The sequence below is a fragment of the Oncorhynchus clarkii genome, chromosome 1, assembly GCF_045791955.1.
Source record: "Oncorhynchus clarkii lewisi isolate Uvic-CL-2024 chromosome 1, UVic_Ocla_1.0, whole genome shotgun sequence".
NCBI lineage: Eukaryota > Metazoa > Chordata > Actinopteri > Salmoniformes > Salmonidae > Oncorhynchus > Oncorhynchus clarkii.
In genome coordinates this window covers 1,576,143-1,599,282 of record NC_092147.1, presented here as the reverse complement: position 1 = coordinate 1,599,282, position 23,140 = coordinate 1,576,143, and the positions used below count along the sequence as shown (strand labels likewise).

Here is a 23,140-nt window from a genome sequence, read left to right as displayed (position 1 = left end):
GGCTATTTTATAGATGACATCGCCGAAGTCGAGGATCGGTAGGATGGTCAGTTTTACAAGGGTATGTTTGGCAGCATGAGTGAAGGATGCTTTGTTGCGAAATAGGAAGCTGATTCTAGATTTATTTTTGGATTGAAGATGCTTAATGTGAGTATGAGGTATTTGTAGTTGTCTACATATTCATATTCAAGTCAGAGCCGTCCAGAGTAGTGATGCTGGACGGGCGGGCAGGTGTGGGCATCAATCGATTGAAGAGCATGCATTTAGTTTTACTTGTATTTAAGAGCAGTTGGAGGCCATGGAAGGAGAGTTGTATGGCATTGAAGCTCGTCTGGAGGTTAGTTAACACAGTGTCCAAAGAAGGGCCAGAAGTATACAGAATGGTGTCGTCTGCGTAGAGGTGGATCAGAGAATCACTAGATATAGGTCTGTAGCAGTTTGGGTCTAGAGTGTCTCCCCCTTTGAAGAGGGGGATGACCGCGGCAGCTTTCCAATCTTTGGGGATCTCAGACGATACGAAAGAGAGGTTGAACAGGTTGCAACAATTTTGGCAGATAATTTTAGAAAGAGAGGGTCCAGATTGTCTAGCCCAGCTGATATGTAGGGGTCCAGATTGTCTAGCCCAGCTGATTTGTAGGGGTCCAGATTGTCTAGCCCTGCTGATTTGTAAGGGTCCAGATTGTCTAGTCCGGCTGATTTGTAGGGGTCCAGATTGTCTAGCCCAGCTGATTTGTAGGGGTCCAGATTGTCTAGCCCAGCTGATTTGTAGGGGTCCAGATTGTCTAGCCCAGCTGATTTGTAGGGGTCCAGATTGTCTAGCCCTGCTGATTTGTAGGGGTCCAGATTTTACAGTTCTTTAAGAACACCAGCTATCTGGATTTGGGTGAAGGAGACAAAGTTAGATTTATTTTGAAATTACATGTGGCTCCTACCTGTATATGTATAACTTGATGAGACTGCCTGTCTTCACAATTCATTTATTTTAGTTTCGACGGTATGAACATCGGGAAACCGCCCCACAGGAGTGTGTGTCGGACGGACACACACACACACACACACACTGCTCTAACATGGTGTCTTACTCCATTATAGAGGCCTCCTTGAGGTTACAGGGGACGGACAGATGAACGGACACACACAGTGGTCTAAACAGTGTCTTACTCCATCATAGAGGCCTCCTTGGTCTCCAGTATGTGGTCTGTGAGGATCCAGGGCATGGACATCTCGATGGGGAACTGGATCCTGCCACCCATGGTCAGCTCCAGGAAGAACTCTCTGAACCACAGCTGAGACAGGTCACAGCACTGCTGTAGGGTCTCTGTTAGGGAGGGGACAGAGGGTTAGAGAGGGGACAGGGGGTTAGTGAGGGGACAAAGGGTTAGAGAGGGGACAGGGGGTTAGAGAGGGGACAGAGGGTTAGGGAGGGGACAGAGGGTTAGGGAGGGGACAGAGGGTTAGAGAGGGGACAGAGGGTTAGATGGGACGGAGGGTTAGAGAGGGGACAGAGGGTTGGGGGGGGACAGACGGAGGGTTAGGGGTAGAGAGGGGACAGGGGGTTAGAGAGGGGACAGAGGGTTAGGGAGGGGACAGAGGGTTAGAGAGGGGACAGAGGGTTAGAGGGGACAGAGGGTTAGATGGGACGGAGGGTTAGAGAGGGGACAGAGGGTTGGGGGGGGACAGACGGAGGGTTAGGGGTAGAGAGGGGACAGGGGGTTAGAGAGGGGACAGAGGGTTAGGGAGGGGACAGAGGGTTCGAGAGGGGACAGTGGGAGCAGGAGGTACTGGCTGCATCATCCTATGTCCGCTGGTCTAAAGTGGTGCCATTTGGGATGTAGACTCTGTCTCTACCGGTCTCCTTACCGCTGAAGTCTGTCTCTACCGGTCTCCTTACCCCTGAAGTCTGTCTCTACCGGTCTCCTTACCGCTGAAGTCTGTCTCTACCGGTCTCCTTACCGCTGAAGTCTGTCTCTACCGGTCTCCTTACCGCTGAAGTCTGTCTCTACCGGTCTCCTTACCGCTGAAGTCTGTCTCTACCGGTCTCCTTACCGCTGAAGTCTGTCTCTACCGGTCTCCTTACCGCTGAAGTCTGTCTCTACCGGTCTCCTTACCCCTGAAGTCTGTCTCTACCGGTCTCCTTACCGCTGAAGTCCGTCTCTACCGGTCTCCTTACCGCTGAAGTCTGTCTCTACCGGTCTCCTTACCCCTGAAGTCTGTCTCTACCGGTCTCCTTACCGCTGAAGTCCGTCTCTATCGGTCTCATTACCGCTGAAGTCTGTCTCTACCGGTCTCCTTACCCCTGAAGTCTGTCTCTACCGGTCTCCTTACCCCTGAAGTCTGTCTCTACCGGTCTCCTTACCGCTGAAGTCTGTCTCTACCGGTCTCCTTACCGCTGAAGTCTGTCTCTACCGGTCTCCTTACCCCTGAAGTCTGTCTCTACCGGTCTCCTTACCGCTGAAGTCTGTCTCTACCGGTCTCCTTACCGCTGAAGTCTGTCTCTACCGGTCTCCTTACCGCTGAAGTCTGTCTCTACCGGTCTCCTTACCCCTGAAGTCTGTCTCTACTGGTCTCCTTACCGCTGAAGTCTGTCTCTACCGGTCTCCTTACCGCTGAAGTCTGTCTCTACCGGTCTCCTTACCCTTGAAGTCTGTCTCTACCGGTCTCCTTACCGCTGAAGTTGAGCAGGTGAGTATAGAAGAAGGACTCTCTGTGGAACTTCTCCATGTCCATGATGGTGGGTCCCTCCAGACAGCTGCGGAGAGTCTTCTTAGAACCACTTTTATCAGCTATCAGAGACTCCAGCATGGTACGAACCATGTACAGCTACAGAGGAGGAGGAGAGGAAGAGGAGGCAGGAGGAGGAATGGAAAGGCACAGAGGGGAGGAGGAGGAGAAATTAGGTTTAAGGTTTAATAAAGGGTTTAATATTCCATTTCTGTTTGGTCTCCACCAACACTGTTCTGTATGTAACTAACTTCTAGTTGGTCTCCACCAACACTGTCCTGTATGTAACTAACTTCTAGTTGGTCTCCACCAAAACTGTCCTGTATGTAACTAACTTCTGGTTGGTCTCCACCAAAACTGTCCTGTATGTAACTAACTTCTGGTTGGTCTCCACCAAAACTGTCCTGTATGTAACTAACTTCTAGTTGGTCTCCAACAAAACTGTCCTGTATGTAACTAACTTCTGGTTGGTCTCCACCAAAACTGTCCTGTATGTAACTAACTTCTGGTTGGTCTCCACCAAAACTGTCCTGCATGTAACTAACTTCTAGTTGGTCTCCACCAAAACTGTCCTGTATGTAACTAACTTCTGGTTGGTCTCCACCAAAACTGTCCTGTATGTAACTAACTTCTGGTTGGTCTCCATCAAAACTGTCCTGTATGTAACTAACTTCTGGTTGGTCTCCACCAAAACTGTCCTGTATGTAACTAACTTCTAGTTGGTCTCCACCAAAACTGTCCTGTATGTAACTAACTTCTGGTTGGTCTCCATCAAAACTGTCCTGTATGTAACTAACTTCTGGTTGGTCTCCACCAAAACTGTCCTGTATGTAACTTACTTCTCGTTGGTCTCCACCAAAACTGTCCTGTATGTAACTAACTTCTGGTTGGTCTCCACCAAAACTGTCCTGTATGTAACTAACTTCTGGTTGGTCTCCACCAAAACTGTCCTGTATGTAACTAACTTCTAGTTGGTCTCAACCAAAACTGTCCTGTATGTAACTAACTTCTAGTTGGTCTCCACAAAAAACTGTCCTGTATGTAACTAACTTCTAGTTGGTCTCCACCAAAACTGTCCTGTATGTAACTAACTTCTGGTTGGTCTCCACCAAAACTGTCCTGTATGTAACTAACTTCTGGTTGGTCTCCATCAAAACTGTCCTGTATGTAACTAACTTCTGGTTGGTCTCCACCAAAACTGTCCTGTATGTAACTAACTTCTAGTTGGTCTCCACCAAAACTGTCCTGTATGTAACTAACTTCTAGTTGGTCTCCACCAAAACTGTCCTGTATGTAACTAACTTCTAGTTGGTCTCCACCAAAACTGTCCTGTATGTAACTAACTTCTGGTTGGTCTCCACCAAAACTGTCCTGTATGTAACTAACTTCTGGTTGGTCTCCATCAAAACTGTCCTGTATGTAACTAACTTCTGGTTGGTCTCCACCAAAACTGTCCTGTATGTAACTTACTTCTAGTTGGTCTCCACCAAAACTGTCCTGTATGTAACTAACTTCTGGTTGGTCTCCACCAAAACTGTCCTGTATGTAACTAACTTCTGGTTGGTCTCCATCAAAACTGTCCTGTATGTAACTAACTTCTGGTTGGTCTCCACCAAAACTGTCCTGTATGTAACTAACTTCTGGTTGGTCTCCACCAAAACTGTCCTGTATGTAACTAACTTCTGGTTGGTCTCCACCAAAACTGTCCTGTATGTAACTAACTTCTAGTTGGTCTCAACCAAAACTGTCCTGTATGTAACTAACTTCTAGTTGGTCTCCACAAAAAACTGTCCTGTATGTAACTAACTTCTGGTTGGTCTCCACCAAAACTGTCCTGTATGTAACTAACTTCTGGTTGGTCTCTATCAAAACTGTCCTGTATGTAACTAACTTCTGGTTGGTCTCCACCAAAACTGTCCTGTATGTAACTAACTTCTAGTTGGTCTCCACCAAAACTGTCCTGTATGTAACTAACTTCTGGTTGGTCTCCATCAAAACTGTCCTGTATGTAACTAACTTCTGGTTGGTCTCCACCAAAACTGTCCTGTATGTAACTTACTTCTAGTTGGTCTCCACCAAAACTGTCCTGTATGTAACTAACTTCTGGTTGGTCTCCACCAAAACTGTCCTGTATGTAACTAACTTCTGGTTGGTCTCCACCAAAACTGTCCTGTATGTAACTAACTTCTAGTTGGTCTCAACCAAAACTGTCCTGTATGTAACTAACTTCTAGTTGGTCTCCACAAAAAACTGTCCTGTATGTAACTAACTTCTAGTTGGTCTCCACCAAAACTGTCCTGTATGTAACTAACTTCTGGTTGGTCTCCACCAAAACTGTCCTGTATGTAACTAACTTCTGGTTGGTCTCCATCAAAACTGTCCTGTATGTAACTAACTTCTGGTTGGTCTCCACCAAAACTGTCCTGTATGTAACTAACTTCTAGTTGGTCTCCACCAAAACTGTCCTGTATGTAACTAACTTCTAGTTGGTCTCCACCAAAACTGTCCTGTATGTAACTAACTTCTAGTTGGTCTCCACCAAAACTGTCCTGTATGTAACTAACTTCTAGTTGGTCTCCACCAAAACTGTCCTGTATGTAACTAACTTCTAGTTGGTCTCCACAAAAAACTGTCCTGTATGTAACTAACTTCTGGTTGGTCGCCACCAACACTTCTGGTTAGTCTTAGGAATGTTAATGGTTAACCGCTGGAAATACATTTGATTGGTACTGCTTACGGTCTACAGGTTAAAAAAGGGCTGTAAGGGGTGTGTAACTGGTGACAGTGAAACAAGACTCTGTAAAGGGTTGTGTAACTGGTAGCAGTGAAACAAGACTCTGTAAAGGGGTGTGTAACTGCTGGTAGTGGAACAAGACTCTGTAAAGGGGTGTGTAACTGGTGACAGTGAAACAAGACTCTGTAAAGGGGTGTGTAACTGGTGGCAGTGAAACAAGACTCTGTAGAGGGGTGTGTAACTGCTGGTAGTGGAACAAGACTCTGTAAAGGGGTGTGTAACTGGTGACAGTGAAACAAGACTCTGTAAAGGGGTGTGTAACTGGTGGCAGTGAAACAAGACTCTGTAAAGGGGTGTGTAACTGGTGGCAGTGACTCTGTAAAGGGGTGTGTAACTGGTGGCAGTGACTCTGTAAAGGGGTGTGTAACTGGTGACAGTGAAACAAGACTCTGTAAAGGGGTGTGTAACTGGTGACAGTGAAACAAGACTCTGTAAAGGGGTGTGTAACTGGTGACAGTGAAACAAGACTCTGTAAAGGGGTGTGTAACTGGTGGCAGTGAAACAAGACTCTGTAAAGGGGTGTGTAACTGGTGGCAGTGACTTTGTAAAGGGGTGTGTAACTGGTGACAGTGACTCTGTAAAGGGGTGTGTAACTGGTGACAGTGAAACAAGACTCTGTAAAGGGGTGTGTAACTGGTGGCAGTGAAACAAGACTCTGTAAAGGGGTGTGTAACTGGTTACAGTGAAACAAGACTCTGTAAAGGGGTGTGTAACTGGTGGTAGTGAAAAAAGGACTCTGTAAAGGGGTGTGTAACTGGTGGCAGTGAAACAAGACTCTGTAAAGGGGTGTGTAACTGGTAGCAGTGAAACAAGACTCTGTAAAGGGGTGTGTAACTGGTGACAGTGAAACAAGACTATGTGAAGGGGTGTGTAACTGGTGGCAGTGACTCTGTAAAGGGGTGTGTAACTGGTGGCAGTGAAACAAGACTCTGTAAAGGGGTGTGTAACTGGTGACAGTGACTCTGTAAAGGGGTGTGTAACTGGTGATAGTGAAACAAGACTCTGTAAAGGGGTGTGTAACTGGTGACAGTGAAACAAGCCTCTGTAAAGGGGTGTGTAACTGGTAGCAGTGAAACAAGACTCTGTAAAGGGGTGTGTAACTGGTGGCAGTGAAACAAGACTCTGTAAAGGGGTGTGTAACTGGTGGCAGTGAAACAAGACTCTGTAAAGGGGTGTGTAACTGGTGGCAGTGGTCTGTAAAGGGGTGTGTAACTGGTGAAGTGACAAGACTCTGTAAAGGGGTGTGTAACTGGTGACAGTGAAACAAGACTCTGTAAAGGGGTGTGTAACTGGTGACAGTGAAACAAGACTCTGTAAAGGGGTGTGTAACTGGTGACAGTGAAACAAGACTCTGTAAAGGGGTGTGTAACTGGTGGCAGTGACTCTGTAAAGGGGTGTGTAACTGGTGACAGTGAAACAAGCCTCTGTAAAGGGGTGTGTAACTGGTGGCAGTGAAACAAGACTCTGTAAAGGGGTGTGTAACTGGTGGCAGTGAAACAGTGAAACAAGACTCTGTAAAGGGGTGTGTAACTGGTGACAGTGAAACAAGACTCTGTAAAGGGGTGTGTAACTGGTGGCAGTGAAACAAGACTCTGTAAAGGGGTGTGTAACTGGTGGCAGTGGTAAAGGGGTGTGTAACAGTGACTCTGTAAAGGGGTGTGTAACTGGTGACAGTGAAACAAGACTCTGTAAAGGGGTGTGTAACTGGTGGCAGTGAAACAAGACTCTGTAAAGGGGTGTGTAACTGGTAGCAGTGAAACAAGACTCTGTAAAGGGGTGTGTAACTGGTGACAGTGAAACAAGACTCTGTAAAGGGGTGTGTAACTGGTGGCAGTGAAACAAGACTCTGTAAAGGGGTGTGTAACTGGTGGCAGTGACTCTGTAAAGGGGTGTGTAACTGGTGGCAGTGACTCTGTAAAGGGGTGTGTAACTGGTGACAGTGAAACAAGACTCTGTAAAGGGGTGTGTAACTGGTGACAGTGAAACAAGACTCTGTAAAGGGGTGTGTAACTGGTGACAGTGAAACAAGACTCTGTAAAGGGGTGTGTAACTGGTGGCAGTGAAACAAGACTCTGTAAAGGGGTGTGTAACTGGTGGCAGTGACTCTGTAAAGGGGTGTGTAACTGGTGACAGTGACTCTGTAAAGGGGTGTGTAACTGGTGACAGTGAAACAAGACTCTGTAAAGGGGTGTGTAACTGGTGGCAGTGAAACAAGACTCTGTAAAGGGGTGTGTAACTGGTGGCAGTGAAACAAGACTCTGTAAAGGGGTGTGTAACTGGTGGCAGTGAAACAAAAGGGGTGTGTAACTGGTGTAAAGGGGTGTGTAACTGGTGGCAGTGAAACAAGACTCTGTAAAGGGGTGTGTAACTGGTGGCAGTGAAACAAGACTCTGTAAAGGGGTGTGTAACTGGTGACAGTGAAACAAGACTCTGTAAAGGGGTGTGTAACTGGTGGCAGTGAAACAAGACTCTGTAAAGGGGTGTGTAACTGGTGGCAGTGAAACAAGACTCTGTAAAGGGGTGTGTAACTGGTGACAGTGAAACAAGACTCTGTAAAGGGGTGTGTAACTGGTGATAGTGAAACAAGACTCTGTAAAGGGGTGTGTAACTGGTGGCAGTGAAACAAGACTCTGTAAAGGGGTGTGTAACTGGTGGCAGTGAAACAAGACTCTGTAAAGGGGTGTGTAACTGGTGACAGTGAAACAAGACTCTGTAAAGGGGTGTGTAACTGGTGGCAGTGAAAAGGGGTGTGTAACTGGTGGCAGTGACTCTGTAAAGGGGTGTGTAACTGGTGGCAGTGAAACAAGACTCTGTAAAGGGGTGTGTAACTGGTGGCAGTGAAACAAGACTCTGTAAAGGGGTGTGTAACTGGTGGTGAAACAAGACTCTGTAAAGGGGTGTGTAACTGGTGGCAGTGAAACAAGACTCTGTAAAGGGGTGTGTAACTGGTGGCAGTGAAACAAGAACTGGTGGCAGTGAAACAAGACTCTGTAAAGGGGTGTGTAACTGGTGGCAGCAGTGAAACAAGACTCTGTAAAGGGGTGTGTAACTGGTGGCAGTGAAACAAGACTCTGTAAAGGGGTGTGTAACTGGTGGCAGTGAAACAAGACTCTGTAAAGGGGTGTGTAACTGGTGACAGTGAAACAAGACTCTGTAAAGGGGTGTGTAACTGGTGGCAGTGAAACAAGACTCTGTAAAGGGGTGTGTAACTGGTGGCAGTGAAACAAGACTCTGTAAAGGGGTGTGTAACTGGTGGCAGTGAAAAAAGACTCTGTAAAGGGGTGTGTAACTGGTGGCAGTGAAAGGGGTGTGTAACTGGTGACAGTGAGACTCTGTAAAGGGGTGTGTAACTGGTGGCAGTGACTCTGTAAAGGGGTGTGTAACTGGTGGCAGTGAAACAAGACTCTGTAAAGGGGTGTGTAACTGGTGGCAGTGAAACAAGACTCTGTAAAGGGGTGTGTAACTGGTGAGTGAAACAGTGACTCTGTAAAAGGGTGTGTAACTGGTGGCAGTGAAACAAGACTCTGTAAAGGGGTGTGTAACTGGTGGCAGTGAAACAAGACTCTGTAAAGGGGTGTGTAACTGGTGGCAGTGAAACAAGACTGTAAAGGGGTGTGTAACTGGTGGTAGTGAAACAAGACTCTGTAAAGGGGTGTGTAACTGGTGGCAGTGAAACAAGACTCTGTAAAGGGGTGTGTAACTGGTGGCAGTGAAACAAGACTCTGTAAAGGGGTGTGTAACTGGTGGCAGTGACTCTGTAAAGGGGTGTGTAACTGGTGGCAGTGACTCTGTAAAGGGGTGTGTAACTGGTGACAGTGAAACAAGACTCTGTAAAGGGGTGTGTAACTGGTGACAGTGAAACAAGACTCTGTAAAGGGGTGTGTAACTGGTGACAGTGAAACAAGACTCTGTAAAGGGGTGTGTAACTGGTGGCAGTGAAACAAGACTCTGTAAAGGGTTGTGTAACTGGTAGGTGACAGTGAAACAAGACTCTGTAAAGGGGTGTGTAACTGGTGACAGTGGTAGGGGTGGAACAAGACTCTGTAAAGGGGTGTGTAACTGGTGGCAGTGAAACAAGACTCTGTAAAGGGGTGTGTAACTGGTGGCAGTGAAACAAGACTCTGTAAAGGGGTGTGTAACTGCTGGTAGTGGAACAAGACTCTGTAAAGGGGTGTGTAACTGGTGACAGTGAAACAAGACTCTGTAAAGGGGTGTGTAACTGGTGGCAGTGAAACAAGACTCTGTAAAGGGGTGTGTAACTGGTGGCAGTGACTCTGTAAAGGGGTGTGTAACTGGTGGCAGTGACTCTGTAAAGGGGTGTGTAACTGGTGACAGTGTGTAACTGGTGACAAACTCTGTAAAGGGGTGTGTAACTGGTGACAGTGAAACTCTGTAAAGGGGTGTGTAACTGGTGACAGTGAAACAAGACTCTGTAAAGGGGTGTGTAACTGGTGACAGTGAAACAAGACTCTGTAAAGGGGTGTGTAACTGGTGGCAGTGAAACAAGACTCTGTAAAGGGGTGTGTAACTGGTGGCAGTGACTTTGTAAAGGGGTGTGTAACTGGTGACAGTGACTCTGTAAAGGGGTGTGTAACTGGTGACAGTGAAACAAGACTCTGTAAAGGGGTGTGTAACTGGTGGCAGTGAAACAAGACTCTGTAAAGGGGTGTGTAACTGGTTACAGTGAAACAAGACTCTGTAAAGGGGTGTGTAACTGGTGGTAGTGAAAAAAGGACTCTGTAAAGGGGTGTGTAACTGGTGGCAGTGAAACAAGACTCTGTAAAGGGGTGTGTAACTGGTAGCAGTGAAACAAGACTCTGTAAAGGGGTGTGTAACTGGTGACAGTGAAACAAGACTATGTGAAGGGGTGTGTAACTGGTGGCAGTGACTCTGTAAAGGGGTGTGTAACTGGTGGCAGTGAAACAAGACTCTGTAAAGGGGTGTGTAACTGGTGACAGTGACTCTGTAAAGGGGTGTGTAACTGGTGATAGTGAAACAAGACTCTGTAAAGGGGTGTGTAACGGGTGACAGTGAAACAAGACTCTGTAAAGGGGTGTGTAACTGGTGACAGTGAAACAAGACTCTGTAAAGGGGTGTGTAACTGGTGACAGTGAAACAAGACTCTGTAAAGGGGTGTGTAACTGGTGGCAGTGACTCTGTAAAGGGGTGTGTAACTGGTGGCAGTGACTCTGTAAAGGGGTGTGTAACTGGTGACAGTGAAACAAGCCTCTGTAAAGGGGTGTGTAACTGGTGGCAGTGAAACAAGACTCTGTAAAGGGGTGTGTAACTGGTAGCAGTGAAACAAGACTCTGTAAAGGGGTGTGTAACTGGTGGCAGTGAAACAAGACTCTGTAAAGGGGTGTGTAACTGGTGGCAGTGAAACAAGACTCTGTAAAGGGGTGTGTAACTGGTGACAGTGAAACAAGACTCTGTAAAGGGGTGTGTAACTGGTGGCAGTGAAACAAGACTCTGTAAAGGGGTGTGTAACTGATGGCAGTGAAACAAGACTCTGTAAAGGGGTGTGTAACTGGTGGCAGTGAAACAAGACTCTGTAAAGGGGTGTGTAACTGGTGGCAGTGAAACAAGACTCTGTAAAGGGGTGTGTAACTGGTGGCAGTGAAACAAGACTCTGTAAAGGGGTGTGTAACTGGTGGCAGTGAAACAAGACTCTGTAAAGGGGTGTGTAACTGGTGGCAGTGACTCTGTAAAGGGGTGTGTAACTGGTGGCAGTGAAACAAGACTCTGTAAAGGGGTGTGTAACTGGTGGCAGTGAAACAAGACTCTGTAAAGGGGTGTGTAACTGGTGACAGTGACTCTGTAAAAGGGTGTGTAACTGGTGGCAGTGAAACAAGACTATGTAAAGGGGTGTGTAATTGGTGGCAGTGAAACAAGACTCTGTAAAGGGGTGTGTAACTGGTGGCAGTGAAACAAGACTCTGTAAAGGGGTGTGTAACTGGTGGTAGTGAAACAAGACTCTGTAAAGGGGTGTGTAACTGGTGGCAGTGAAACAAGACTCTGTAAAGGGGTGTGTAACTGGTGGCAGTGAAACAAGACTCTGTAAAGGGGTGTGTAACTGGTGGCAGTGAAACAAGACTCTGTAAAGGGGTGTGTAACCGGTGGCAGTGAAACAAGACTCTGTAAAGGGGTGTGTAACTGGTGGCAGTGAAACAAGACTCTGTAAAGGGGTGTGTAACTGGTGGCAGTGACTCTGTAAAGGGGTGTGTAACTGGTAGCAGTGAAACAAGACTCTGTAAAGGGGTGTGTAACTGGTGGCAGTGAAACAAGACTCTGTAAAGGGGTGTGTAACCGGTGGCAGTGAAACAAGACTCTGTAGAGGGGTGTGTAACTGGTGGCAGTGAAACAAGACTCTGTAAAGGGGTGTGTAACTGGTAGCAGTGAAACAAGACTCTGTAAAGGGGTGTGTAACTGGTGGCAGTGAAACAAGACTCTGTAAAGGGGTGTGTAACTGGTGGCAGTGAAACAAGACTGTGTAAAGGGGTGTGTAACTGGTGGCAGTGAAACAAGACTCTGTAAAGGGGTGTGTAACTGGTGGCAGTGAAACAAGACTCTGTAAAGGGGTGTGTAACTGGTGGCAGTGAAACAAGACTCTGTAAAGGGGTGTGTAACTGGTGGCAGTGACTCTGTAAAGGGGTGTGTAACTGGTGGCAGTGAAACAAGACTCTGTAAAGGGGTGTGTAACTGGTGACAGTGAAACAAGACTCTGTAAAGGGGTGTGTAACCGGTGGCAGTGAAACAAGACTCTGTAGAGGGGTGTGTAACTGGTGGCAGTGAAACAAGACTCTGTAAAGGGGTGTATAACTGGTGGCAGTGACTCTGTAAAGGGGTGTGTAACTGGTGGCAGTGACTCTGTAAAGGGGTGTGTAACTGGTGGCAGTGAAACAAGACTCTGTAGAGGGGTGTGTAACTGGTGGCAGTGAAACAAGACTCTGTAAAGGGGTGTGTAACCGGTGGCAGTGAAACAAGACTCTGTAAAGGGGTGTGTAACTGGTGGCAGTGACTCTGTAAAGGGGTGTGTAACTGGTGGCAGTGACTCTGTAAAGGGGTGTGTAACTGGTGGCAGTGAAACAAGACTCTGTAAAGGGGTGTGTAACCGGTGGCAGTGAAGTCAGACACAGGAGAGCAGAACTAGGTAATAACCGGAGCAGTTTAATTCCAACGGCATAAAGAAATAACCAGCATGGGTACAAAACCCGACGTGCACCAGTCACTTACAGCAAACAATTCCACACAAAGACATGGGAGGAACAGAGGGTTAAATACACAACATGTAATGAGGGAATGAGAACCAGGTGTGTGGGAAAACAAGACAAAACAAATGGGAAATGAAAAGTGGATCGACGATGGCTAGAAGACCGGTGACCCGACCGCCACCCGAACAAGGAGAGGAACCGACTCCGGAGGAAGTCGTGATAGGGCTTTATAAATACATTTGATTTGATTACGTTAGACTGCTTCAAAGTGTAGCGAGAAATTACATGGCTTCAGGCTGGATCAACACCCGTTGCATAGAGCTCTCCCAGCTTGGAAGTTGTGGAAACGTATGTTTTTGGTTTGACATTGGTTGTGGGAACGAAGCCATAAGTTTCCTGACAGGTTTTTTAAACGTTTTGAGAGCAGAAGTGAACATTTTGCCTGTTCTAGGAACAGTTATTTTGGGGTTACAGGGAGGTTCTTAGAACGTTTTACTCTGGTTCCAGGAAGGTTCTGAGAACGTTTTACACTGGTTACAGGGAGGTTCTTAGAACGTTTTACTCTGGTTCCAGGAAGGTTCTGAGAACGTTTTACTTTGGTTCCAGGGAGGTTCTTAGAACGTTTTACTCTGGTTCCAGGAAGGTCATTAGTGATCTAGAAAAAGCTAATGCTATGGTACAGCTGATACATCTTCCGCCAGATTACAGTTTAGGTTATATAGGCACTGTGAGAACGACGATGGTATGACGTCATGATATGACTAGGATAGGAGGCTGTGATGGTAAAAAGGAGACAACCTGTGAGAAATAAAGTCAGGTTACAGCGATGGCTGTCTGTAGTAGTAATCGTAGACACAGAGCGGTGACAGACCTGTGTGCTGGAGGGGCCGACGGCACGGCGGGGGACCTTGATGTCAAAGCCTCCCTTGGGGTCTTTCTCTCCTCGCAGGGCAGGGTCATTGTGGGGCTCACGCCCTGTCTCCCAATCACAGATGGTCTTCCTGATGGCCTGCAGGACACTGGGGAGAGAACAGCACCACATACATGAAAAACTCTCAGTTCACATCAGGGGTCTGACACTCTGACACTGGAGATGATAAAGCAGGTAGGGAACAAAACCCTGCACTAGCTGGAGAACGCTGCCCCCCCCCCTTCAAGGATGTTTTGTGCGGTCCTGTGTGTTCCGTAGTACCTCTGCACCCCCCCCCCCCCCCCCAGAGTCAATGTACCTCTGCACCACGCTCTTCTTCTTCTTGATGGCCTGCCGTAGCGGGTCTCTCAGGGTGAGCTGGGCGAAGTCCTGCAGGGCCGAGTAGATGGTGTGGCGGATAGCGTGGTTAAACACCGACTCCATACGACCCATCAGGACCTGTAAACCCTTTATCATGGCCATCACCTGGAGGGAAGGACCACACCTCAGACAGACATTTATAAACCCTTTATCATGGCCATCACCTGGAGGGAAGGACCACACCTCAGACAGACATTTATAAACCCTTCATCATGGCCATCACCTGGAGGGAAGGACCACACCTCAGACAGACATTTATAAACCCTTTATCATGGCCATCACCTGGAGGGAAGGACCACCTCACGGTCAGTCTTTAACACACCTAGAGACAGGTTAGTTAGTCTCTAACACACCTCAGACATACATTTATAAACCCTTCGTTACAGCAGTTGGCCAAAGCTGTCAACTTTAGAGTTAGAGATGATTTGTGCCGTCTAGCAAACTCCTATAGAAGTCCTAGGACCACAGAAGGGACCAGGCTAGGTAATGACCAGGCCAGGTAATGACCAGGATAGGTAATGACCAGGTTAGGTAATGATAAGAATAGGTAATGACCAGGTTAGGTAATGACAAGGTTAGGTAATGACCAGGCTAGGTAATGACCAGGTTAGGCAATGACCAGGTTAGGTAATGACCAGGTTAGATAATGACCAGAATAGGTAATGACCAGAATAGGTAATGACCAGAATAGGTAATGACCAGAATAGGTAACGACCAGGCTAGGTAATGACCAGAATAGGTAATGACCAGGCTAGGTAATGACCAGGCTAGGTAACGACTAGGCTAGGTAATGACCAGGCTAGGTAATGACCAGAATAGGTAAAGACCAGAATAGGTAATGACCAGAATAGGTAATGGCCAGGTTAGATAATGACCAGAATAGGTAATGACCAGAATAGGTAACGACCAGGCTAGGTAATGACCAGGCTAGGTAATGACCTGGCTAGGTAATGACCAGAATAGGTAATGACCTGGCTAGGTAATGACCAGAATAGGTCATGACCAGGCTAGGTAATGACCAGAATAGGTAATGACCAGGCTAGGTAATGACCCGGCTAGGTAATGACCAGAAAAAGGTAATGACCTGGCTAGGTAATGACCAGAATAGGTCATGACCAGGCTAGGTAATGACCTGGCTAGGTAAAGACCAGAATAGGTAATGACCAGAATAGGTAATGACCTGGCTAGGTAATGACCAGAATAGGTAATGACCAGGCTAGGTAATGACCAGATTAGGTAATGACCTGGCTAGGTAATGACCAGGCTAGGTAATGACCAGGCTAGGTAATGACCAGAACAGCTGGCTAGACAGCAGAAACAGATATGGGACCAGGCTAGGTAATGACCAGGCTAGGTAAAGACCAGGCTAGGTAATGACCAAAATAGGTAATGGCCAGGTTAGGAAACGACCAGGCTAGGTAATGACCAGAATAGGTAATGACCAGGCTCGGTAATGACCAGAACAGTTGGCTAGACAGCAGAAACAGATATGGGACCAGGCTAGGTAATGACCAGAACAGCTGGCTAGACAGCAGAAACAGATACAGGACCAGGCTAGGTAATGACCAGGTTAGGTAATGACCAGGCTAGGTAATGACCAGGTTAGGTAATGACCAGGCTAGGTAATGACCAGGTTAGGTAACGACCAGGCTAGGTAATGACCAGGCTAGGTAATGACCAAGCTAGGTAATGACCAGGTTAGGTAACGACCAGGCTAGGTAATGACCAGGCTAGGTAATGACCAGAACAGCTGGCTAGACAGCAGCAACAGATACAGGACCAGGCTAAGTAATGACCAGGCTAGGTAATGACCAGAACAGCTGGCTAGACAGCAGAAACAGATATGGGACCAGGCTAGGTAATGACCAGGCTAGGTAAAGACCAGGCTAGGTAATGACCAAAATAGGTAATGGCCAGGTTAGGAAACGACCAGGCTAGGTAATGACCAGAATAGGTAATGACCAGGCTCGGTAATGACCAGAACAGTTGGCTAGACAGCAGAAACAGATATGGGACCAGGCTAGGTAATGACCAGGCTAGGTAATGACCAGGCTAGGTAATGACCAGGCTAGGTAATGACCAGGCTAGTTAACGACCAGGCTAGGTAATGACCAGGCTAGGTAATGACCAGAACAGCTGGCTAGACAGCCGAAACAGATACAGGACCAGGCTAGGTAATGACCAGGTTAGGTAACGACCAGGCTAGGTAATGACCAGGTTAGGTAATGACCAGGCTAGGTAATGACCAGGTTAGGTAACGACCAGGCTAGGTAATGACCAGGCTAGGTAATGACCAGGCTAGGTAATGACCAGGTTAGGTAACGACCAGGCTAGGTAATGACCAGGCTAGGTAATGACCAGAACAGCTGGCTAGACAGCAGAAACAGATACAGGACCAGGCTAAGTAATGACCAGGCTAGGTAATGACCAGGCTAGGTAATGACCAGAACAGCTGGTTAGACAGCAGAAACAGATACAGGACCAGGCTAGGTAATGACCAGGCTAGGTAATGACCAGGCTAGGTAACGACCAGGCTAGGTAATGACCAGGCTAGGTAATGACCAGAACAGCTGGCTAGACAGCAGAAACAGATACAGGACCAGGCTAGGTAATGACCAGGCTAGGTAATGACCAGGCTAGGTAACGACCAGGCTAGGTAATGACCAGAACAGCTGGCTAGACAGCAGAAACAGATACAGGACCAGGCTAGGTAATGACCAGGCTAGGTAACGACCAGGCTAGGTAACGACCAGGCTAGGTAATGACCCGGCTAGGTAATGACCAGGCTAGGTAATGACCCGGCTAGGTAATGACCAGAAAAAGGTAATGACCTGGCTAGGTAATGACCAGAATAGGTCATGACCAGGCTAGGTAATGACCTGGCTAGGTAAAGACCAGAATAGGTAATGACCAGAATAGGTAATGACCTGGCTAGGTAATGACCAGAATAGGTAATGACCTGGCTAGGTAATGACCAGGCTAGGTAATGACCAGGCTAGGTAATGACCAGAACAGCTGGCTAGACAGCAGAAACAGATATGGGACCAGGCTAGGTAATGACCAGGCTAGGTAAAGACCAGGCTAGGTAATGACCAAAATAGGTAATGGCCAGGTTAGGAAACGACCAGGCTAGGTAATGACCAGAATAGGTAATGACCAGGCTCGGTAATGACCAGAACAGTTGGCTAGACAGCAGAAACAGATATGGGACCAGGCTAGGTAATGACCAGAACAGCTGGCTAGACAGCAGAAACAGATACAGGACCAGGCTAGGTAATGACCAGGTTAGGTAATGACCAGGCTAGGTAATGACCAGGTTAGGTAATGACCAGGCTAGGTAATGACCAGGTTAGGTAACGACCAGGCTAGGTAATGACCAGGCTAGGTAATGACCAAGCTAGGTAATGACCAGGTTAGGTAACGACCAGGCTAGGTAATGACCAGGCTAGGTAATGACCAGAACAGCTGGCTAGACAGCAGCAACAGATACAGGACCAGGCTAAGTAATGACCAGGCTAGGTAATGACCAGAACAGCTGGCTAGACAGCAGAAACAGATATGGGACCAGGCTAGGTAATGACCAGGCTAGGTAAAGACCAGGCTAGGTAATGACCAAAATAGGTAATGGCCAGGTTAGGAAACGACCAGGCTAGGTAATGACCAGAATAGGTAATGACCAGGCTCGGTAATGACCAGAACAGTTGGCTAGACAGCAGAAACAGATATGGGACCAGGCTAGGTAATGACCAGGCTAGGTAATGACCAGGCTAGGTAATGACCAGGCTAGGTAATGACCAGGCTAGTTAACGACCAGGCTAGGTAATGACCAGGCTAGGTAATGACCAGAACAGCTGGCTAGACAGCAGAAACAGATACAGGACCAGGCTAGGTAATGACCAGGTTAGGTAACGACCAGGCTAGGTAATGACCAGGTTAGGTAATGACCAGGCTAGGTAATGACCAGGTTAGGTAACGACCAGGCTAGGTAATGACCAGGCTAGGTAATGACCAGGCTAGGTAATGACCAGGTTAGGTAACGACCAGGCTAGGTAATGACCAGGCTAGGTAATGACCAGAACAGCTGGCTAGACAGCAGAAACAGATACAGGACCAGGCTAAGTAATGACCAGGCTAGGTAATGACCAGGCTAGGTAATGACCAGAACAGCTGGTTAGACAGCAGAAACAGATACAGGACCAGGCTAGGCAATGACCAGGCTAGGTAATGACCAGGCTAGGTAACGACCAGGCTAGGTAATGACCAGGCTAGGTAATGACCAGAACAGCTGGCTAGACAGCAGAAACAGATACAGGACCAGGCTAGGTAATGACCAGGCTAGGTAATGACCAGGCTAGGTAACGACCAGGCTAGGTAATGACCAGAACAGCTGGCTAGACAGCAGAAACAGATACAGGACCAGGCTAGGTAATGACCAGGCTAGGTAATGACCAGGCTAGGTAACGACCAGGCTAGGTAATGACCAGGCTAGGTAATGACCAGAACAGCTAGCTAGACAGCAGAAACAGATACAGGACCAGGCTAGGTAATGACCAGAACAGCTGGCTAGACAGCAGAAACAGATACAGGACCAGGCTAGGTAATGACCAGGCTAGGTAACGACCAGAACAGCTGGCTACACAGCAGAAACAGATACAGGACCAGGCTAGGTAATGACCAGGTTAGGTAATGACCAGGCTAGGTAATGACCAGGCTAGGTAACGACCAGAACAGCTGGCTAGACAGCAGAAACAGATACAGGACCAGGCTAGGTAATGACCAGAACAGCTGGCTAGACAGCAGAAACAGATACAGGACCAGGCTAGGTAATGACCAGAACAGCTGGCTAGACAGCAGAAACAGATAACGACCAGGCTAGGTAATGACCAGAACAGCTGGATAGACAGCAGAAACAGATACAGGACCAGGCTAGGTAATGACCAGGTTAGGTAATGACCAGGCTAGGTAATGACCAGGCTAGGTAACGACCAGAACAGCTGGCTAGACAGCAGAAACAGATAACGACCAGGCTAGGTAATGACCAGAACAGCTGGATAGACAGCAGAAACAGATACAGGACCAGGCTAGGTAATGACCAGAACAGCTGGCTAGACAGCAGAAACAGATAACGACCAGGCTAGGTAATGACCAGAACAGCTGGCTAGACAGCAGAAACAGATACAGGACCAGGCTAGGTAATGACCAGGTTAGGTAATGACCAGGCTAGGTAATGACCAGGCTAGGTAACGACCAGAACAGCTGGCTAGACAGCAGAAACAGATAACGACCAGGCTAGGTAATGACCAGAACAGCTGGATAGACAGCAGAAACAGATACAGGACCAGGCTAGGTAATGACCAGAACAGCTGGCTAGACAGCAGAAACAGATACAGGACCAGGCTAGGTAATGACCAGAACAGCTTGCTAGACAGCATAAACAGATACAGGACCAGGCTAGGTAATGACCAGGTTAGGTAATGACCAGGCTAGGTAATGACCAGGCTAGGTAACGACCAGAACAGCTGGCTAGACAGCAGAAACAGATACAGGACCAGGCTAGGTAATGACCAGAACAGCTGGCTAGACAGCAGAAACAGATACAGGACCAAGCTAGGTAACGACCAGGACAGCTGGCTAGACAGCAGAAACAGATACAGGACCAAGCTAGGTAACGACCAGGACAGCTGGCTAGACAGCAGAAACAGATACAGGACCAGGCTAGGTAATGACCAGAACAGCTGGCTAGACAGCAGAAACAGATACAGGACCAAGCTAGGTAATGACCTGGCTAGGTAATGACCAGAATAGGTAATGACCAGGCTAGGTAATGACCAGAATAGGTAACGACCTGGCTAGGTAATGACCAGGCTAGGTAACGACCAGGCTAGGTAATGACCAGGCTAGGTAATGACCAGGCTAGGTAATGACCAGAACAGCTGGCTAGACAGCAGAAACAGATACAGGACCAGGCTAGGTAATGACCAGAACAGCTGGCTAGACAGCAGAAACAGATACAGGACCAGGCTAGGTAATGACCAGGTTAGGTAATGACCAGGCTGGGTAATGACCAGGCTAGGTAACGACCAGAACAGCTGGCTAGACAGCAGAAATAGATACAGGACCAGGCCAGGTAATGACCAGAACAGCTGGCTAGACAGCAGAAACAGATACAGGACCAAGCTAGGTAACGACCAGGACAGCTGGCTAGACAGCAGAAACAGATACAGGACCAAGCTAGGTAACGACCAGGATAGCTGGCTAGACAGCAGAAACAGATACAGGACCAGGCTAGGTAATGACCAGAACAGCTGGCTAGACAGCAGAAACAGATACAGGACCAAGCTAGGTAATGACCTGGCTAGGTAATGACCAGAATAGGTAATGACCAGGCTAGGTAATAACCAGAATAGGTAACGACCTGGCTAGGTAATGACCAGGCTAGGTAACGACCAGGCTAGGTAATGACCAGGCTAGGTAATGACCAGGCTAGGTAACGACCAGAACAGCGGTCTAGACAGCAGAAACAGATACAGGACCAAGCTAGGTAATGACCTGGCTAGGTAATGACCAGAATAGGTAATGACCAGGCTAGGTAATGACCAGGCTAGGCAATGACCAGGCTAGGTAATGACCAGGCTAGGTAACGACCAGGCTAGGTAATGACCAGGCTAGGTAACGACCAGGCTAGGTAATGACCAGAACAGCTGGCTAGACAGCAGAAACAGATACAGGACCAGGCTAGGTAATGACCAGGCTAGGTAATGACCAGGCTAGGTAACGACCAGGCTAGGTAATGACCAGGCTAGGTAATGACCAGAACAGCTAGCTAGACAGCAGAAACAGATACAGGACCAGGCTAGGTAATGACCAGAACAGCTGGCTAGACAGCAGAAACAGATACAGGACCAGGCTAGGTAAAGACCAGGCTAGGTAACGACCAGAACAGCTGGCTACACAGCAGAAACAGATACAGGACCAGGCTAGGTAATGACCAGGTTAGGTAATGACCAGGCTAGGTAATGACCAGGCTAGGTAACGACCAGAACAGCTGGCTAGACAGCAGAAACAGATACAGGACCAGGCTAGGTAATGACCAGAACAGCTGGCTAGACAGCAGAAACAGATACAGGACCAGGCTAGGTAATGACCAGAACAGCTGGCTAGACAGCAGAAACAGATAACGACCAGGCTAGGTAATGACCAGAACAGCTGGATAGACAGCAGAAACAGATACAGGACCAGGCTAGGTAATGACCAGAACAGCTGGCTAGACAGCAGAAACAGATACAGGACCAGGCTAGGTAATGACCAGAACAGCTGGCTAGACAGCAGAAACAGATACAGGACCAGGCTAGGTAATGACCAGGTTAGGTAATGACCAGGCTAGGTAATGACCAGGCTAGGTAACGACCAGAACAGCTGGCTAGACAGCAGAAACAGATACAGGACCAGGCTAGGTAATGACCAGAACAGCTGGCTAGACAGCAGAAACAGATACAGGACCAAGCTAGGTAACGACCAGGACAGCTGGCTAGACAGCAGAAACAGATACAGGACCAAGCTAGGTAACGACCAGGACAGCTGGCTAGACAGCAGAAACAGATACAGGACCAGGCTAGGTAATGACCAGAACAGCTGGCTAGACAGCAGAAACAGATACAGGACCAGGCTAGGTAATGACCAGGTTAGGTAATGACCAGGCTAGGTAATGACCAGGCTAGGTAATGACCAGAATAGGTAACGACCTGGCTAGGTAATGACCAGGCTAGGTAATGACCAGAATAGGTAACGACCTGGCTAGGTAATGACCAGGCTAGGTAACGACCAGGCTAGGTAATGACCAGGCTAGGTAATGACCAGGCTAGGTAATGACCAGAACAGCTGGCTAGACAGCAGAAACAGATACAGGACCAGGCTAGGTAATGACCAGAACAGCTGGCTAGACAGCAGAAACAGATACAGGACCAGGCTAGGTAATGACCAGGTTAGGTAATGACCAGGCTAGGTAATGACCAGGCTAGGTAACGACCAGAACAGCTGGCTAGACAGCAGAAACAGATAACGACCAGGCTAGGTAATGACCAGAACAGCTGGATAGACAGCAGAAACAGATACAGGACCAGGCTAGGTAATGACCAGAACAGCTGGCTAGACAGCAGAAACAGATACAGGACCAGGCTAGGTAATGACCAGAACAGCTGGCTAGACAGCAGAAACAGATACAGGACCAGGCTAGGTAATGACCAGGTTAGGTAATGACCAGGCTAGGTAATGACCAGGCTAGGTAACGACCAGAACAGCTGGCTAGACAGCAGAAACAGATACAGGACCAGGCTAGGTAATGACCAGAACAGCTGGCTAGACAGCAGAAACAGATACAGGACCAAGCTAGGTAACGACCAGGACAGCTGGCTAGACAGCAGAAACAGATACAGGACCAAGCTAGGTAACGACCAGGACAGCTGGCTAGACAGCAGAAACAGATACAGGACCAGGCTAGGTAATGACCAGAACAGCTGGCTAGACAGCAGAAACAGATACAGGACCAAGCTAGGTAATGACCTGGCTAGGTAATGACCAGAATAGGTAATGACCAGGCTAGGTAATGACCAGAATAGGTAACGACCTGGCTAGGTAATGACCAGGCTAGGTAACGACCAGGCTAGGTAATGACCAGGCTAGGTAATGACCAGGCTAGGTAATGACCAGAACAGCTGGCTAGACAGCAGAAACAGATACAGGACCAGGCTAGGTAATGACCAGAACAGCTGGCTAGACAGCAGAAACAGATACAGGACCAGGCTAGGTAATGACCAGGTTAGGTAATGACCAGGCTAGGTAATGACCAGGCTAGGTAACGACCAGAACAGCTGGCTAGACAGCAGAAATAGATACAGGACCAGGCCAGGTAATGACCAGAACAGCTGGCTAGACAGCAGAAACAGATACAGGACCAAGCTAGGTAACGACCAGGACAGCTGTCTAGACAGCAGAAACAGATACAGGACCAAGCTAGGTAACGACCAGGATAGCTGGCTAGACAGCAGAAACAGATACAGGACCAGGCTAGGTAATGACCAGAACAGCTGGCTAGACAGCAGAAACAGATACAGGACCAAGCTAGGT

At 47.9% G+C, this 23,140-nt stretch overlaps 1 protein-coding gene across 2 annotated transcripts in view; it reads right to left on the bottom strand.

The window, feature by feature from the left end:
* LOC139412646 (cytoplasmic FMR1-interacting protein 1 homolog) overlaps positions 1-23,140 on the bottom strand; it is a 114,888-nt gene that overhangs the window by 13,843 nt on the left and 77,905 nt on the right. For both annotated transcript variants that reach the window (XM_071159415.1, XM_071159339.1), the window contains exons 14-17: positions 13,956-14,122; positions 13,598-13,745; positions 2,667-2,820; positions 1,162-1,318 (exon numbers count right to left, since the gene is read on the bottom strand). In XM_071159415.1, coding sequence (XP_071015516.1) covers positions 1,162-1,318; positions 2,667-2,820; positions 13,598-13,745; positions 13,956-14,122 — 626 coding nt within the window. The remainder of the gene's footprint in view (positions 1-1,161; positions 1,319-2,666; positions 2,821-13,597; positions 13,746-13,955; positions 14,123-23,140) is intronic.